This window comes from Oncorhynchus keta, chromosome 10 (genome assembly GCF_023373465.1).
Source record: "Oncorhynchus keta strain PuntledgeMale-10-30-2019 chromosome 10, Oket_V2, whole genome shotgun sequence".
Taxonomy (NCBI): Eukaryota; Metazoa; Chordata; class Actinopteri; order Salmoniformes; family Salmonidae; genus Oncorhynchus; species Oncorhynchus keta.
Window position 1 is genome coordinate 39,921,126 of NC_068430.1, and position 19,895 is coordinate 39,941,020.

Below are 19,895 nucleotides of genomic sequence, written 5' to 3' on the forward strand. Positions count from 1 at the left end.
AAGAGGGATGGTGATGGTGATGGTGCTGCATGAAAAATAGATGCAACTTCCCGCTCTCCTCTTATTCTTGCTCTCTCTTTGCCTCTCAGGCTCCTGGATGTACAGCCAGTCAGTGTCAGTATGTGTGTCTTTGTGGGTGTCTGTGTGTGCGTAAAAGAGAGTGTGTGGGAGGGGTCTTAATGAAGCAGTGGGACTCCCCAGGTATTCCCAGAGCAGGAGTGTTGCATCATACCATATGCATGCTGAGAAAAGAAGAGAAAGAGAGAGGGCTGACCCTCACATGTGCTCTCTCTCTCTCTCTCTCTTTCTCTCTCTCTCTCTCTCTCTTTCTCTCTCTCTCTTTCTCTCTCTCTCTCTCATAGCATGTGGTAGGATACAGTATGAGCATAAAGGAGCGATTGCTCCAGCTCTCCTCCTCTTTTTGTCTCTAGAGGTCTTTCCACAGACTGTGCGTGTATTTATCTTATGCTCATGGGTACATAAATGTGCAGAAGACTGTACATATTACTGTATTGTTACTGTAAATAGGGATGGGATGTACTGCATTTCATCAATTGAACTCAAATACTGTTCCCACTTTACATGTCTGCTGCATTTCTAATCATTCAGGTGTGATGTGCATGCAAATTAGTTCTCAGTTATTCCAAATAAGGTGTTAGTGGTGATAAGGTGAAAAGTATTTCAGTGTGAGAAAAAATGAATATGAAAATGCCAGAAAATGCATACACATGCAATAAATTAACAAATTAATTAAGTTTGTGCTGCTTTACTAGCTAATCCATTTATTTCAAAAACAGATAATGATATCAAATACAGCTGCTAACCCAGTAATACTGCACTATGCAATTGACATGATACAATGTGAAAGCAGAGAGAGAGAGAGAGAGAGAGAAAGAGAGCAAGAGAGTGTCTAGAAGGAGAAATAGAGAGAGAAAGATAAATGAGATGCTCCAGTCACAGAGGCCAGATTTACAGTATTCCTTATCTGAGTCAGGATTACAGAAATCGGAGTCCAGGTTAGGAATATATTGATTAATCGGCAACTACCGCAAAGATGATCGCCAGCACTCAGCAAAACATGCCCTCTGACATGGTAAAGTCACTTTACATATATGTGCTTTCATTCTTCTATTCAATAGTATTGTTAACGAAATACTGTACATAGGGAGCATCCATTGTTGAAAAGTCATACAGGGAAACTGATTTCTTCAGAAGAAGTTCTAAAGTCTGTTATGAGTGTCATGTCTTGTGTTTCTCGGGTTAAAGGTCACATTTCCCCTTGAATCTGCCTCCAACGGTATGCACGCTGTCCATGTGCATAGATCTATAGGCAACCATAAGGAATTGAAGTATCTCTGTGCTGTTGTTCCTTTCTTGCCCTCATAGATACTGTTGTGCTGTTGACCTTTACTTGTTGGCCAGATTTTGCATTTCTGGCTAACAAAAAAATGTTCTTACATGTTTTTCTTAGCAATTCTTGACTACTACATGCTGCAAAAAAATAGTTTTCTTTCAAGAGAAAGTCACAAACTATCTTATTTGTTAGTTTATTTGATTGTTTTTTTTTGCTCATTTTTAGTTATCATTAATGTGGTTCTCCTCTTTAAATCTCTCCTCCTCCATCTCTGTAGCATATTGCTGTGTTTTAATTAGCGGGAATGACTGTAGCTTAAATCTTCACAGTGGGATCTGATAGGCTATGTCAGTCCTTCCTTATCTACTCTGACTGCTATTATACAAGGCACAATTCAGAGATTATTATGCAGGGTGTCAGGGTTATCCAGTGAAGCGTTTGAATCACATTAATTGACATGGATGCGACACTCGACAGTGATTACATTTGTACTATACTTAATGAAGTGTCAGTGATTTGTTCAAAGGTCTTGATGACTTCTTTTGTCGTCAATGGTGCTAATGACACAATGAAACCAACTCCCTCTCTTCTTCACTTTGTTTTGTAACTCAACCTACCTACGTCTGAACCTAACAACTGTAGTTGGTGTGTTTGTGTGTGCACGTGAACGTGTGTTTTCTCCATCAGAATGGTGTGGCTTACCATGGTCCTCCACGTAACTGGAGAGGCATTGGGATAGCTTTGATGGTGATCCTGATGATCATTTCACTGGTCATCCTGTCTGTCATCATGCTCACTCCTGGTAAGAGGAAAACAAGCTAGGCTCAGAGGCAGATGAGACTACAGTCTCTGGGTCTCCCAATACCCCCAACTAGCATACTCCTCAATACTATCAGTCCCAAGCCAAATCAGTCGGGTTTATGTCTGCTATATATTTAGCCTTACATTGAAATGTTTTACTATTTGCTTTTCAAGACAACCAGTAGAATGAAAAACTATTTGACATAAAAAGTTACATTCATGAGTTTGATTCACTTTTGCCACTACAAAAATTAGATCCACCAAACAGAAACCTGATAAAAAAATACGCTTTTTATGAGAGTAATGTAATTACAGGAAATGTTGGCTCAATGGGAAATTAATAATCAAAAAGTCTTCTTCAATTTGTGTTCAATTTGGAGTTGATGAGAGCAACTATATGAGTCTATTACAGTGTTAAATACGCAATTTCCTGGGTGAAAACGGATGAAATTGACCAGTATATCCACAAAACATCACCCATTGTCTTATTCTCACCTCTGGGATCTGTCTGTCAGTGTTTGAAGTCTGTCTGGGAGTTATAAGAAAGCTCAGGAAAACATCTGAAAACATCTGGAACGATCACACATATTCAATGTAGAAAAAGACCTTTGCGCAGAGCAAAGAGCAAAAAACGATAAAACGTGTGTAAACGAGTCTAAGCTTTTCCATCATGGGGTCATAATGGTTTGTAGATCAAACTGTTCGGACTCTAAAGATGTTTTCATGTGAACAACCGATTTCGGTGTTCCTCTTTGGTCTTACAAACACCGCTCTAAGTCAGCCTTCACCCATAGCACAGAATAATGTTGGGTAGCCACGGATTCAGCAAACATAGATGCATCCAGACGATTTTTTAGAAGCACACAAAAATTGTCCACGAAATATTGGGACTGATTGTTAATATGGAGAAATACATTTGGCATACATTATGCAGTATGGAAGCAGATTTATGCCATGTTTTATTTGTATTCATTTTGGCATGAATCTGCTTCCATATCAGAGTGGTATACTGTAGTACTAGGGGCATTTGTACCATTTCCTCCATTTGGCCCTTTCTTCCTGCTACTCATCCCTCTCTGTCTTCATCTTTGTTGCAGATGATTCTCTTCTTCTCCAGCGCTCCCGTCTTACTCTGGAGGACCTGGACAAAGACAATTTCAAAGTTCATGACGCCCATGTGACCTGGCTCAACGGTGAGGAGAGCCAGGCTTCCATGGCACAGATTCCATTTACAAAACATGCATGTCAAGCCTTAAATGATTGATATACTTTTTGACAGGCTGCCCACCTTGTGTAGCATACTGTACACCCCGTGGCTTCACTGTAACTTGCCAGGATTTACGGAGCATTCCGACTGCATCCCAAATGGCACTCTATTCCCTATATAGTGTACTACTTTTGACCAGGGCCGATATTGTAGTGTGGTAAATATAGATCATATAGGCTATATCATATATACTTGTACCTCACATGCAATCCATAATAAGACTATGCAATTAGCCTATTAAAATGTTTACCTGACTCCATAATGACAATTTATCAATATGCAAGAGACTCCAGTTGAGTTACAGGAATTGGAAGGTCAAGAAAGTTCTGTGAATGGAATTCTAAATCCAAGTGTATTTTTATTAACATTGTAAAATAGATTCACATACAAGGCAAAAGCTTAATTTACAAAGCATGAAAAAGTATTACAAGGCATTATCCTAGACATGATCAGAGAGGGAGAGAGAGAGACAGAGAGAGAGTGTATTTTTTAAATTTAACTAGGCAAGTCAGTTAAGATCAAATTCTTATTTACAATAACGACCTACCCCGGCCAAACCCGGACGACGCTGAGCCAATTGTGCGCCGCCCTATGGGACTTCCAATCACGGCCGGATGTAATAACAGCCTGGATTCCAACCAGAGACTGTAGTGACGCCTCTTCATATCAAATCAAATTGTATTTGTCACATGCGCAAATACAACATGCGTAGACCTTACAGTGAAATGCTTACTTACAAGCCCTTAACTAACAATGAAGTTAAAAAAAAATACTTATAAAAAGTAACAAATAAAAGTAACAAATAATTACAAGAGCAGCAGTAAAATAACAATAGCGAAGCTATATACAGGGGGTACCGGTACAGAGTCAATGTGCGGGGGCAGCGGTTAGTCGAGGTAGTTGAGGTAATATGTACATGTAGGTAGCATTATTAAAGTGACTTTCCATAGATAATAACAGAGAGTGGCCATTCCTCCTAACAGAGCTGGTGTAACTGAGTCAGGTTTGTAGGCCTCCTTGCTCGCACACACTTATTCAGTTCTGCCCACACATTTTCTAAAGGATTGAGGTCAGGGCTTTGTGATGGCCACTCCAATACCTTGACTTCATTGTCCTTAAGCCATTTTGCCACAACTTTGGAAATACGCTTGGGGTCATTGTCCATTTGGAAGACCCATTTGCGACCAAACTTTAACTTCCTGACTGATGACTTGAGATGTTGCTTCAATATATCCACATCATTTTCATGATGCCATCTATTTTGTGAAGTGCACCAGTCCCTCCTGCAGCAAAGCACCCCCACAACATGATGCTGCCACCCCCATGCTTCACGGTTGCGATGGTGTTCTTCGGCTTGCAAGCCTCCCCTTTTCTCCTCCAAACATAACAATGGTCATTATGGCCAAACCGTTCTATTTTGTTTCATGAGAGCAGAGGACATTTCTCTAAAAAGTATGATCTTTGTCCCCATGTGCAGTTGCAAACCGTAGTCTGGCTTTTTTATGGTGGTTTTGGAGCAGTGACTTCTTCCTTGCTGGGCGACCTTTCAGGTTATGTCGATATAGAACTCGTTTTACTGTGGATATAGATAATTTTGTACCCGTTTCCACCAGCATCTTCACAAGGTCCTTGGCTGTTGTTCTGGGATTGATTTGCATTTTTCGCACCAAAGTACGTTCATCTCTAGGAGACAGAACGCATCTCTTTCCTGAGTGGTATGACGACTTTGTGGTCCCATGGTGTTTATACTTGCCTACTATTGTTTGTACAGATGAATGTGGTACCTTCAGGCATTTTGAAATTGCTCCCAAGGATGAACCAGACGGCCTACCAGATTTTCTTTCTGAGATCTTGGCTGATTTCTTTTGATTTACTCATGATGTCAAGCAAAGAGGCACTGAGTTTGAAGGTAGGCCTTGAAATACATTCACAAGTACACCTCCAATTGACTCAAATTATGTCAATTAGCCTACCAGAAACTTCTAAAGCCGTGACATAATTTTCGGACATTTTCCAAGCTGTTTGAAGGCACAGTCAATTTAGTGTATGTAAACTTCTGACCCACTGGAATTGTGATACAGTGAATTATAAGTGAAATAATCTGTCTGTAAACAATTGTTGGAAAAATGACTTGTGTCATGCACTAAGTAGATGTCCTTGCCAAAAAAAACTGTTTGTTAACAAGAAATTTGTGGAGTGGTTGAAAAATGAGTTTTAATGACTCCAACCTAAGTGTATGTAAACTTCTGACTTCAACTGTAGGTGTTCCTTTTGTCCAGGTGTGAAAGGGTAGTATGGAGTGCAATAGAGATTGCATCATCTGTGGATCTTTTGGGGCGGTATGCAAATTTGAGTGGGTCTCGGGTTTCTGGGATAATGGTGTTGATGTGAGCCATGACCAGCCTTTCAAAGCACTTCATGGCTACAGACGTGAGTGCTACGGGTTGGTAGTCATTTAGGCAGGTTACCTTAGTGTTCTTGGGCAAAGGGAGTATGGTGGTGTGCTTGAAACATGTTGGTATTACAGACTGAGACAGGGAGAGGTTTAAAATGTCAGCGAAGACACTTGCCAGTTGGTCAGCGCATGCTCGGAGTACACGTCCTGGTAATCCGTCTGGCCCTGAGGCCTTGTGAATGTTGACCTGTTTAAAGGTCTTACTCACATCGGCTGCATAGAGCGTGATTACACGGTCGTCCGGAACAGCTGATACTCTCAATAATGTTTAAGTGTTACTTGCCTCAAAGTGATCATAGAAGTAGTTTAGCTCATCTGGTATGCGTGTGTCACTGGGCAGCTCTCAGCTGTGCTTCCCTTTGCAGTCTGTAACAGTTTGCAAGCCCTGCCACGTCCGAAGAGCGTCAGAGCCGGTGTAGTACAATAAGATCTTAGTCCTGTATTGACGCTTTGACCATTTGATGGTTCATCGGAGGTTATAGCGGGATTTCTTATAAGCTCCCGGGTTAGAGTCCCGCTCCTTGAAAGCGGCAGCTCTACCCTTTAGCTCAGTGCGAATGATGCCTGTAATCCATGGCTTCTGGTTGGGGTATGTACCGACAGTCACTGCGGGGAAGACGTCACAGATGCGCTTATTGATTAAGCCAGTGACTGATGTGGTGTACTCCTCAATGCCATCGGAAGAATCCCGGAACATATTCCAGTCTGTGCTAGCAAAACAGTCTTGTAGCTTAGCATCTGCTTCATCTGACCACTTTTTTTATTGACCGAGTCACTGCTGCTTCCTGCTTTATATTTTACTCATAAGCAGGAATCGGGAGGATATAATTATGGTCAGATTTGCCAAATGGAGGGCGAGGGAGTGATTTGTACGCGTCTCTGTGTGTGGAGTAATGGTGGTCTAGAGTTTTTTTCCCTCTGGTTGCACATTTAACATGCTGATAGAAATGAAGTGAAACGGATTTAAGTTTCCCTGCATTAAATTCCCCGGTCACTAGGAGTGCCGCCTCTGAATGAGTGTTTTCCTCTTTGTTTATGCCAGCATCGGTCTGTGGTGGTATGTAGACAGCTACGAAAAATACAGATGAAAACTCTCTGGTTAGATAGGGTTGTCCACAGTTTATCATGGGATACTCTACCTCAGGCGAGCAAAACCTCAAGATTACCTTAGATATTGTTCACCAACTATTGTATACAAATATACATAGACCCTTGTCTTACCAGAGGCTGCTGTTCTATTCTGCTTATAGAGTGTATAACCCTCCAGCTGTATGTTATTCCTGTCGTCGTTCAGCCACGACTCTGTGAAAAATAAGATATTACAGTTTTTAATGTCCCGTTGGTAGGATATACGTGCTTTTAGTTTGTTCCATTTATTTTCCAGCGATAATAGTACGGATGGCAAAGGCAAATTAGCCACTCGTCACTTGATCCTCACAAGGTACCCCAATCTCCTTCCACGAAATCTATGTCTCCTTCTACTGTGAATGACGGGGATGAGGGCCTGTTCGGGTGTCTGGAGTAAATCTCTCTCGTCCGACTCGTTAATGAAATATTATTTGTCCAATTCAAGGTGAGTAATCGCTGTTCTGATGTCCAGAAGCTCTTTTCAGTCATAAGAGATGGTAGCAGCAACAATATGTACAAAATAAGTTACAAACAACGCGAAAAAAACAAACAAAATAGCACGGTTGGTTTAGAGCCAATAAGACAGCAGCCATCCTCTCCGGCGCCATTATTCTCATCTCAATGCATCCTCTTGCACTGAGATGCAGTGCTTTAGACCGCTGCGCCACTCGGGAGCCCTTATCTCACCAGCACAGGTCAGGGGACAAAGAAGAGAAAGAGACAATGAATCTAAGACCCTTTTATAAGAGTTGAATGGATTCAACATCTGAGTTATTGACTAATAGCATTGCTGTTGAGTTAACGCCCAATCAGATATCAGACATACAGGATGTAAAGACAACTGAACCTCTGTAACTCAGAGGTGTGACAAAACGGGGGTTGGAGAGATAATGCAGCATTCCTAAGACAACACAAAGGAAATCCTTGCATACAGTGTAAAGAGTCACTTCGGGGCTGCCCTGCAATATGGCTCTGGTCAAAAGTAGTGCAGTATGTAGGGCATAGGGTACCAATTGGGACACTTCATGCTGCTGTTGACATGCAGAGCACAGCACAGCTCATCAAGTCAACACAAATCATGAAACTGTCCTCAGGTTTGCTGTAGGGGACAACGTTACAATGTGAGAGAAGCTCAGTGTAAGTTTTATGGAATGTACTCTTGTAATTAATACGTGTTGATGTTGACTGTTCTGCATCGTAGCTGCACTCTAGGGAATCAAATAACTCCCCCCAAGGGACTGACTATACTTCTGCCTCAAGGACCCCCTGCTACCTGTTCAATAATGGCCCAATTTTGACCCTAGTTAAGCGCCCTCAAATGTAACATAATTCCCTTTTTATGCATTTTTCTCTATATGCATATTCCGAACTTGAACTTAAGCGTGAGAATTGTGAGCTATTCACCTGTTATTAGTTTTGGGTAGAGATCGAATAAATGAAGGTGTGGCAGAGGTGCCTACAGATACCTGTATAAGGTCTAGTGAACCAACCAGTTCCAAATAGAAAAAGCATCTACTATATTTTTTCTGAAATAACACCATTCTCTGTAATTTACAACTCTATACGAGTGATTGATAAGAGCTAGGTAAATGAGTAATCCATTTGGATAAGGGAATTGTAAATATAAACTACACTTGTTTTGGATATGTTTGACCTTATAATTGCTGGAGACAAATGTGAATCCAGTCATATGGCAGCAAACTGAAGCACATCAACATATCAACTTTCCCACACTAATGTTTATGAAATGCTGTGCCATTATGCAGAATTTAAATTGTACTGCCTTTTAACTTGCAGGGATGGGCACTCTCAAATATCCCAAACTATCACAACTCAGGATAAGACCCAGATGCAGACAGCTAGAGTCACATACATTTATTGACCCAAACAGGGGGCAGGCAAGAGACAGATCGAAGGCAGGCAGAGGTGTGTAATCCAGGGCAGATTCAATAAGGTATCGAACAGCAGGCAGGCTCAGGGTTAGGACAGGCAGAGGTTCATAAACAGGTCAGAGTCAGACAGGTACAGAATGGCAGACAGGCTCGAAGTCAAGGCAGGCAGAATGGTCAGAACTGGGGAAACTAGGAAACAGAACTTGAGAAAGCAGGGAGGCGGGAAAACACGCTGGTAAGACCTGACAAGACAAACTGGCAACAGACAAACAGAGAACACAGGTATAAATACACTGGGGATAATAAGGAAGATGGGCGACACCTGGAGGGAGGTGGAGACAAGCATCAAGACAGGTGAAACAGATCAGGGTGTGACACAAACATTCTTTGTCTCCTATTTCTATAATTTTGTTTACCTTCACGTGCTTCTTCTGAAAACACCATCAAAGCCATGTGGTTGTTGCTGACGATCATTAGTAACAGTTGACAATATAAACAAAAAACATGTAGCCTAATTAAATCATTAAAAAAAAAATATTTCACCTTTATTTAATTAGGCTACATGTATTTTGTTCATATTGTCAACTGTTACTAATTCTCCCTATTATAATCCTATGTACACTAATCTTCCAACATTACATTGGAAGAATGTGGCAATCAGAATGAATCAAACCACCATTTTCTTTCATGCGTAAAGGCTCTCCAAACCTGTTCTTTTTTAATTAATAAATACTTTCCTGACCCTAAATAATCTACAAGTATTTTCAAATCTACCAATTGCTGCTGAAACAAAGACAGATATGCAGATATTTAGATGGCTTTCTTTCATTTATCCCTAGTATTCTGAACCCGTTCTCTCGATATAGTCTTCTGAGTCTGTCGACAGAATTCGAACTAAAACGTACACTGTATTTATAGGGATGGCTTAAGATAGATATACTGAAAACCCTATTGAATGAAAACTCCACGAGAAAATCTGTCGGCCTGCAAGTGGGAGGGTTTTCAGCGCTTCTCCCTCCTGCAAAGCGTGGACACACCTTCATAAGGTGAGTTTGAATACAAACTACTGAGAAGTGCGTAGGAAAGGCGTACGCAAGAAAGGTGTAATTTCCTAAATTGGAATTATTAGAACAATTTCCAATCCCTAACATAACCATCTGAGGCATTGATGAAAGGTTGCTCATTGAATTAAGAAATCTATTAACAAAATACACATATGTATGTCACATACAGTACATGTACAATACATGTATATTTTACATAAATCCAATGGCCTCTAGATTACATTACACTTTGCAGTATATTCGTTTAGCAGACACTCTCTTTACTTTAGGATAATCAGGACGGTTTCCGGATTAAACATCATTCTTAATGGGAAGTCTTAATCCAAAGTGTTTTTGTTGTTGTCCACGACTAGGCTTAATCTGGGTCTGGGAAACCAGTCCTTCATGTTTCAACAACAACTCTGTCTTCAGTCTATTTGCCAGTCTCACCACTGCATGGCTTCTACTCTAACTCCCCTCTGTAGATGATGAGGTGGCCTTTCGCACCAGGGAAGGGCACATCCTGAAACACAGCCTGAGTGAGAACCTCACCATCGCTCTGCTGGGCGGCAGCATCCTAGTGAGTACAGACGGAACAAACAAAACTCTGCTCCAAGGTGGTTGATTGACAGACTGATGGATCTTCGGCATACATATCCATACTCCCAGTCTCCCACAGGTGTCAACTTGAATTTGAGAAATAATCACTCCTCCCACTGCAGTTTTGATTTGCATTTTGATATATTTGTTTCTGTTTTACAAGAATCTGAATGACACAAAGTTTCAAGTGTCACCAGACCAGAAGTATATTCTGCTGGCGTACAACTTGCATCTGGTAGGTAATGTTTAACAGTCAGCGTATCTATTGAGGAATATTTCAAGACAAAACTGGCAACTTACTGCTGATTTGTATCCATACCTCCACCCCCGTTTAAATAGACTGATTTAATTCTGCTCTAAGCAACGTCTCATCTTTTAACAGGATATTTGAATTCAGATGGAACTAAGCTAAGATTATTGAGAGAAAACAAACAAATCAGAACACTGTTATGCTCCCAAAGGGCTTGTTTTATCCCATTCAGAATCTGGCACCGTTTCTCTTTTGGGATGAGCATTTATTGTTCTTAAAGACTTGGAAATGCCTCAATGCAAAATAATCTAAAATATGTGGCAGCACCAGCACCTATGTAACTGAGTTACCATTCTATCCATGGTAGCTATTATTGGAAACTATTTGGACAGTGTAGTCATTTTAGGCAAGTTCTTTACTGTTGATTTGATTATATTCCTCTTCTCTGCCCTTGATAGGTGTTCTCAAAATCATTTTCAGCTTCCTATGTAATTTACAGTGTGGGGACTGGGTAAGTATTATTGAGAGCATAATAATGTATTCCTATATTGTGCAACCAATCCAAACCAACACATCCAAATGTAATATGATGCATAACAGGTCATCTGGTAATTTAACAGTTTACTTCAGCCAATACCATGAATTAAAAAAAAAACTTGTTGTGTATGCATGTATTTGTGTGTATATTCTCATGCATTTCTGTGTTTGTTTCTCGCAGGGAATTTCTTGAGCTAAACCCACACGGAGTGAAGCCATCTGCTCTTCAATATGCCGCATGGGGTCCCCATGGAAATCATTTGGTGAGGCCCTAAGGCAGGAGTGCACAACATGCGGCCCACAGCCCAAATACGTCCCGAGAGATGCTCTTTTTTGGCCCATTATGTTCACACACTGTATGTTAATTTGTGTGTGTTATATTTACACTGAGTTACATAGGCACTCTGTTATTTTGGCAGATCTACATCTTTCAGAATAACCTCTACTACCAGCCCGGTGTGTACAGTGGTCCTGTGCGTCTCAGCACTACAGGCAGTGGGTCTGTTATCAACGGGCTGTCAGACTGGACATATGAGGGTGAGAGAGACGCTGCCTTTGTGGAGTAAAATCATACTTACTTACTTAGTCCTCTTCTTCCCGGGTAGGACATAAGGCTGCAACAATCTTCTGCCACTGGAGTCTGTCTTTGGCCACAGCTTGCGCCCTGTCCCATGAGAGACCCAGCTCATCCAGCTCAGCCGCCACTGATCGTCGCCATGTAGTTTTTAGCATGCCTCGTTTGTGCTTTTTCTTCATATCTATAATATGCAATGTATATGAATGTAATGTACTTGAATGTGCCCATCATCACAAATTCAGTTCCCATGTAGAAACATTACATTCTTATCAATCTATATTAAGAATTGGTGAGCTAGAGTCTGTATACTATATACAGTAGATGGGCCCATTTACACCTGCTATTGCATGTTGACTGTCATGTTATGTGTTTCCAGAAGAGATCCTCCAGACGTACCCTGCCTACTGGTGGTCTGGAGACGGGGTACGGCTGGCGTACCTGTCCATCAATAACACACACACACCCTATGTGGAGATCCCTCGTTTTACTGGAGGGCCATACCCCACAGGAGCCTACTATCCATACCCTAAGGTGAACTGTATAATAACAATAATAATAATAATGTCAATAAAGACTACTTTTATACACCTTAACTTAGATCAATTCCAAGGTCATCTCCTCTGCAATAAACCCTCTTGGCAGAGGCTACAATAAGATGAATTGAGGTCAATACAGAATGTCTTTGAACAATGTTATCTATGCAAAATGTGTTGATGTGCATCCTTCCCTTCCAGGCAGGAGATAATATCCCTGCAGTTACTCTTTACGTGGTGAACGTCTTCAGCCCTGCTCACACTCTGAGGATGACTGCTCCAGTCTCACTCAAAAACAGGTACTGTAGGTACTCCTTTAAATCAGTGTATTTATTCTCTCCATATGTAAATAGTCAGACCTAAATCTCGGTGTTTCTCCTTTGTCTTTCTGTCTGCCTGCCTGTGTCCAGAGGTCATTACATCTCCATGGTGAAATGGACCAGTGGGACCAGGCTGGCTGTGCGTTGGTTGAACCGGGTCCAGAACCAGTCTGTTCTCTCTGTGTGCGAGGCCACCACTGGAGTCTGCTCACAGGTGATACACTGATCAGTTGTATAGGGAGTAGATCCATCATTTCTAGCAGCTGGATGTGATCCATGTGATTCATGTGGATGCTTACTGGTTGTCAATGATATGTATGAGTGAATAAATCAGAGATTCCTTCTATATTTTGAATGCCTTTTTTCTGTTGCAACCCTCACAGAAACGTAAAATGACCATGGATGTCTGGCTAGGGCAACCACAGGTACATTCTGCCTACTAATCACTTTAACCAAGATCAACCAAAAGGCTGAATCTATTCACAGAAAATGTATAAGAAATGGGAAAACTTGCTGTGTTTCATTACACTTTTCAAGACCGTCATTATATGTTGCGAACCTTAGTCTGTATTAAAGCATTTAGAGCTCCTCAATTTTCAACTGCTGGTTTTAGTTTTCCTGGACAAGTAAGAACCCTGAGGGGAGGAATTGCCTATTCTAATCATTAAGTGATTCGATTCAATTAAATTCATGTGGTTGCATGAAGACAAGATAAATTAAGACAAGAGGAAGACAAGAATAAAAGATAAATGGATTTCAGTGGGACTTGGAGGGAGAGAAATGGAATACTAAAATGAGTAGTGTTAAGTAATGGGAATGATGATTTGGGCCCACAGTTTCTCTTCTGACCACGTGGCCTTCGGGTCTGGTCAGATCACATTGCTTGGAAAACCTCTACTGGGCCCTAGATCAAGGATGGGCAACTCACGTCCTCGGGGGCCTGATTAGTGTCACACTTTTGCATGAGCCCCAGCTAACACACCTGACTCCAATAATCAACTAATCATGATCTTCAGTTTCAAATGCAATTAGTTGAATCCTCTGTGTTTGCTCAGGATGGGGAAAAAGTGTGCCACCACTCTGACCCCAGAGGACTGGAGTTGTCCATCTCTGCCCTAGATACTGTATGATGACTAACAACTGTGGAAATTACTCTTTCCGGCCAACAGGAGGCGCCCCTCTTCTCTAGAGACGGCTCCATGTTCTATGTCACTCTGCCTGCGGCACAAGGGGGTCATGGAGAGTATCGACACATAGCTGTCCTCCCTACTCAGGTCAGAGTTGCGTTTCAGCCTTATCTACTTTGCTTTATCTTATTTGGCCCAAGTCAGTCTATTTTGAATGGCTAGGGTTTTCTCCTCACTACCCTCTTTCACAATGACCCCTTCATCTACCTTTAACTCCCTCGCTCCCTCCCTCTTACACGGTCTCTATCTCCGTGTCCTTGGCTTGTCTCTCTCTCTCTCTCTCTAACTCAATTTGTCTCTCCCTGCAGCCTTTGACTACCCCAATGTCTCCACGATTCCTGACATCAGGCCACTGGGATGTGATGTCACTCTGTGGCCTGGATGAAGGCGCAGAGAAAATGTAAGAGGAGTAAAGAGATTTGCTTATCCCTAGCATTTGCTGGTGTGACTGCAGATGGCATTAATGTGACCACAGCACATCAGTCTGATATGGTTTCTGTCTGTTTGCAGATACTTCATCAGCAAAGAGGCATCCAAACACAGCAGACACCTTTACAGGTAAATATGCACAAGGCCCTATAATTATACCATAATCCATAAATAGATCAATATGTTTTTCCTGACCACGTGACCTGACCAGCAAAACTCTAAGCACTAGCCAAGACTTTATCCTGGTAAAGTCCCTTGGTCGGGAGTAACTCAGGTCCATAAGAAATGTTTACATCGTTCAGTCTGAATGGTTTCTATTCACTGTTCCTCTCTCTCAGTGTGAACCTCTGGGGTTTTTCTCAAAGACACTGTCTTACCTGCACACTCTCAGAGACCTGCCGCTTCTACAAGCCACAGTTCAACCCCAGCCTCACCCACGTTATCCTCCACTGCTTGGGTGAATCTCTCTCTCTCCATCTCTCTTTCTCTCTTTCTTTCCTTTTTTTCTGTCCTTCACCTTGATCTCTTTGTTGTAGGCCCTGGCATCCCCAGAGTGACTGTCCACAGCACCAGAGAACATTTCAGTGAGTTTTACACAAGTTGTTTTTCATGTTTTAATATGTCTACTTGGATTCATAATTGAGCTACGGTATATACAGTATACATGCTTCCTGTATGTATGACCCCACATTCTATCTTTACTCATTTTTTCTAAACAAATGGGATGGGAAAGGCTAAGGGGAGTATTTGTGTTGGTGGCCATTTTCGAGCTGATTACATTGAACACTGTTTGACAATAGCCTTCGTCCTGTCCTTAACTCACAACTTCAATTAGCTATTTGACAATATATTATCTGAGCAGAGATTGATATTGAGCACAATCGAATATGTGTAGATGTCTTACAATGTCTGCAGCTGTAGCCCTAAAACACTTGAACGATTGTTATTTCAGCCAGATGTTTTATGTTCAGTATTCAGTCACTGGTGAGGATGCTTCCCAAACAGCACACTATCCCCTACATAGTGCATTGCACTCCTTTTGACCAAAGTCCTATGGGCCCTGGTCAAAGGTAGTGCACTGTAAGGGGGATAGGGTGCCATTTGGGACACAAACTGAGTGTTGTTTTCTTAGGGTACAAGGTTCTGGAAGACAACAAGCCTCTGTCTGAGGCCCTGAAGGGCAAACGGCTCCCCATCACACACTACAGCACCATTACAGCTGACCACTATGGTACAGTAAACACTGAGGAAACCACTCTTTTTCTTAGAGAACTTATTATGACTTACCATGATTTGAGAACAACTATCCATGTTGCAGATATGCATCTAAAGCTGGGTCTACCACAGGGGTATGAAGAAGGCCTACATCCTCTCCTCATCATCGTGTAAGATCTGCAAAAAGAAGCAAGCATGAAAATGTGAAACACAAATGCAAACTTTAACGGTTTTGCACTGAGATAAGAAATGGGCATCGAAACAAAGACCTTGCAAGCTAACATTTCATAACGATAAGATCAATATTTTTGACACAGGTGTCCTCCAAATATGAATATTTATTAACACAAAAGCTCCATAACCTCCTACATTTTTTATTTAACCTTTATTTAACTAGGCAAGTCAGGTAAGAACAAATTGTTATTTATAATGGCGGCCTACCCCGGCCAAACCCGGACGACGCTGGGCAAATTGTGCGCCGCCCTATGGGACTCCCAATCACCGGTTGTGATACAGCCTGGAATCGAACCAGGGTCTGTAGTGACGCCTCTAGCATTGAGATGCAGTGACATAGACCGCTGCGCACTCAGTGTATTCACTTCTCCTCCACCTAACTTTGTTGACTTCCTGAACCCATTTCCTTTCTTCTCATCTCTGTCTGTGTTTCTCAGGGATGGAGCCCCTGACACTCAAGCAGTCACAGACCGTTTCTCTCTGGGCTGGCCCCAGGTCCTCTCCAGTATCCACAGTGTAGCTCTGGCCTGGGTGGACGGCAAAAGTGGGTCACCTAACCTTGACCCCAGGAAACTCAGCTCCCAGAGAGTCAAAGACCTGCTGAGCGTAGTAGAGTGAGTAATCAATGATGACTACAGTGTAGATTTCAGCAGCATCTAAATAATTTCTTCGTCATACTGTATTTAAGCAATGAGTCATTCCATGTCATCCAAAACTGTTTCAAAGCAAATTTTCTGCAATTCTATACATTTTATCATTGGGGCTGAGAGAAAAGAATGCAGTTTTAAAACAAATTTCAGATTTTCTACACATTTTGCCATGGGATTGAGTGAAAATGTGCAGTTTAAAAGCTAATTTCCTGCAATTTTACACATTTTTCCATGGCTAATGTCGTGTTATTATGCTAACTGAGTGATTCAAACATTATAACAAAATCAATGGGGACATGACATTATTTTACTTTAGATTCTCCCCCTGACTGGTGATTGTTCATTTTCAAAGACGATCTTATGAAAAAATATATAGCTCATTATCTTTTCTACATACTTTATATCTGGTTTTAGTCATTTAAGTTTACACTGAAGACATTTTACTATCCTGAAATGATTATACTTTTTTTTAAATATAGAGGACACCCTGTATTTCAACAGAATAATGTTTCAGGAATGCTGATCATATGTCACTAACTACAAAAACAATTTCAGAACAATCTGAGATTGTGGGTGTCGAAATCATCTTTCTTGTGCTTTTTGAGGTGGAAAGACCCCAATGTATTCTTTGCTACAGGTGGTTGTTGGAGTTGCCGTACATTGACAACAGAAGAATTGCGCTGTATGGAAAGGTATAGGGTCTATTTCCAACTATATTGCTGCAGTGATTCTAGCAGACCCAGCCAAAGTGAGAAAAGAGCTTAAAACATCCATGTTAGATCAAACAGTATTCTGTATGTAGTCACCTCTGGATGTGAGTACCCCACCATTTATATTTTCAACAGGCATTTGGTGGACTTCTGACACTGAAGATGATGGCAGCAGCCAACATATTTAAATGTGCTGCAGTGATGGCTCCAATCACAGACTTCAAAATCTACAGTACGTCCACCAACATTTAGGAGTAATCTGTGTTGCTTTTCATCTTTGTTCTTGTGATTAGACGTACTGTGTCTGACAGTTTGTTACACTATTATTCAAATCCTATACCTACCCCAGTTCTTACTTGGTTTATCTTTTAGAGTTTGTTATCGATGTATAAACAATAATGACTTCCATAATAGATGCTGCTTTCTCTGAGAGACACCTGGGTCTTCCAGCCACTCAGGAGAGCTTCTACAAGGTAAGTCAAGATCTTGTTCTTCAAATTGATTGTAAAGTATAAGATGGTGTAACATCGTCTCTCTCACACGCACTCAACTTGTCCCTTTAGTCTTCCTTTGAACGAAAAACAGGTTGTGACTAGACGGAGTACATCTAAGACCAGAAGTGACATTTCGTAGCAGGTTAGGAGAGCATTTTTGCTAACCCTTTCCTAACTTTAATCTAATTCTCCTAACCTGCTACGCTAATTCTCCTAACCTGCTGTGTAAAGTCTTCTAACATGCTACGAAAAAGTTACTTCTGGTCGTAGCTGTATTCCACCTAGTCAGCATTCCAAAAACCTGGGTCTTAGTTCAACATTTCTCCTCAGGATGCCTCTATGCTGGATGATGTGGTCAATCTGAGGGACAAGAACTTCCTCCTTTTACATGGAACCGCAGATGGTGAGAACCTTTATGATCTATTCAACTAATATTTAGGGGAACACTTTCAGAAGTGCCACAAAAATAAAGACATACCCCACATGAGATATTGAATGGATCTACTTGCACATATTTGTGAAGTAACACTTCCATCTTGAACTTCCATCTCGTCTGTTTTCTGTTGACTTTTTTCTTGTAGCACATGTCCACTTCCAGCACACTGCCCAGCTCATAGACCGTCTGGTGTCAGCAAAGGTCAACTACTCTCTGCAGATTTACCCTGACGAGGGCCACGTTTTGAGACGGAGCCACAGTCATCAGCACTTCCGGCGCACCCTAACAAACTTCCTCCAGGACTGTCTGGCTCCTATGCCACCTCAAAAGTCTGATGGACAGGAGGATGACTGAGAGCTACCCTCCCAAACATTTACATCCAACAACAAAACACCATACTTCCATCCTTTTGACCTTGAGGACCTTGAGGATTTTGCATGAGGGAAATGTGAAAAGGCATGTAGTGTGAAGGGAAAGTATGCTCTGAAATGTCTCATGTTGAGTAGAGTTTGCATTTTTGTATTTAAATAGCTGACTAAACTCAACTCCATGGTGAAGGAAGTTAAACTTCCTTGGAGTTTAGTCATCTAGTATTTAGCATGACCCATATTGCAGAACCTGATTATTTCAAAGATCGTTAAGAATTTGTTCTTGTTTCCTAAGTGCATTTGAGATGGTAATAAATAGTTTGATGTTATCTGGTGGTGATAGTTTGTTTAAATCCAATCAAATGTTATTTGTCACATGCGTCGTAAACAACAGGTGTAGACTAACAGTGAAATGCTTACTTATGGGCCCTTCCAGATAGCATGGTGGGTAGGAGCGTTGGGCCAGTAACCGGAAGGTTGCTGGATGGAAACCCTGAGCTGACAAGTTCTACCCCTGAGCAAGGCAGTTAACCAACTGTTCCCTGGGCCCCAATGACGTGGATGTCAATTAAGACTGCCTTCCACACCTCTCTGATTCAGAGGGGTTGGGTTAAATGCAGAAGACAGTTGTACAACTTCCAAACAATGCATAGAGAAAAATAATAATACGAGGAATAAATGCACAATGAGTAACGATAATTTGGCTATATACCAGGGTACAAGGTAAATGAGGTAGATACAGTATGTACATATTGTCACGATGTTCGTAATAATGATGGTCGAACCAAGGCGCAGCGTGAGTATAGTTCCACATCTTTTAATGAATAAGTGAAACTGAAAACAAAATAACAAAACTTACAAAGACCCGTGACTACGTAGTGTTCAAACACACTATACATAAACCATATCCCATAACCCACAGGTGGAAAAAATGCTGCTTAAGTATGATCCCCAATTAGAGACAACGATAACCAGCTGGCTCTAAATGGGAATCATACAAATCACCAACATAGAAAATCAAACCTAGAACCCCACATAGGAAATATAAACTAGAACAAAACCCTAGTCACGCCCTGACCTACTCTACCATAGAAAATACAGGTTTTCTATGGTCAGGATGTGACACATATAGGTAGGGATAAAGTCCCTAGCCCAGGTAACAATTTGGTATTTTATTAGGATCCCCATTAGCTGTTGCAAAAGCAGCAGCTAATCTTCCTGGGGTCCACACTAAACATGAAACATAAGACAGCATGACGTAATACAGAACATCATTAGACAAGAACAGCTCAAGGACAGACCTACATCCATTTTCAAAAAGGCACATGTAGCCTACATATCAATGCATACACACAAACTATCTAGGTCAAATAGGGGAGAGGCGTTCTGCCCCGAGGTGTTGCTTTATCTGTTTT

General features: G+C 41.4%; 2 protein-coding genes across 2 annotated transcripts in view; one reads left to right on the forward strand and one right to left on the reverse strand.

Annotated features, from left to right (window-relative positions):
* syt6b (synaptotagmin VIb) overlaps positions 1-19,895 on the reverse strand; it is an 81,348-nt gene that overhangs the window by 44,116 nt on the left and 17,337 nt on the right. Inside the window, exons 3-6 of the mRNA XM_035778071.2 lie at positions 15,661-15,765; positions 11,906-12,085; positions 3,189-3,296; positions 2,057-2,153 (exon numbers count right to left, since the gene is read on the reverse strand). The gene's annotated coding sequence lies outside the window, so the exon portion shown is untranslated. The remainder of the gene's footprint in view (positions 1-2,056; positions 2,154-3,188; positions 3,297-11,905; positions 12,086-15,660; positions 15,766-19,895) is intronic.
* On the forward strand, positions 1,055-18,809 carry LOC118388183 (inactive dipeptidyl peptidase 10-like). The gene is made up of 25 exons (XM_035776998.1): positions 1,055-1,093; positions 2,042-2,156; positions 3,253-3,348; positions 10,426-10,520; positions 10,704-10,775; positions 11,249-11,301; positions 11,509-11,590; positions 11,747-11,864; positions 12,281-12,435; positions 12,639-12,736; positions 12,848-12,971; positions 13,141-13,182; positions 13,927-14,031; positions 14,253-14,344; positions 14,455-14,502; positions 14,712-14,830; positions 14,910-14,957; positions 15,506-15,604; positions 15,692-15,758; positions 16,260-16,436; positions 17,110-17,164; positions 17,318-17,414; positions 17,597-17,655; positions 18,007-18,079; positions 18,258-18,809. Exons 1-25 carry the CDS (start codon positions 1,055-1,057, stop codon positions 18,464-18,466), a joined length of 2,337 nt encoding a protein of 778 aa, XP_035632891.1. The 3' UTR covers positions 18,467-18,809.

Coding starts and splice junctions, on each gene's coding strand:
- LOC118388183 (XM_035776998.1), top strand. CDS start 1,055: ATGATCGCCAGCACTCAGCAAAACATGCCCTCTGACATG. Junction 14,345..14,454: donor GATGAAGGCGCAGAGAAAAT/GTAAGAGGAGTA, acceptor GTCTGTTTGCAG/ATACTTCATCAGCAAAGAGG. Junction 18,080..18,257: donor TTTACATGGAACCGCAGATG/GTGAGAACCTTT, acceptor TTTTTCTTGTAG/CACATGTCCACTTCCAGCAC.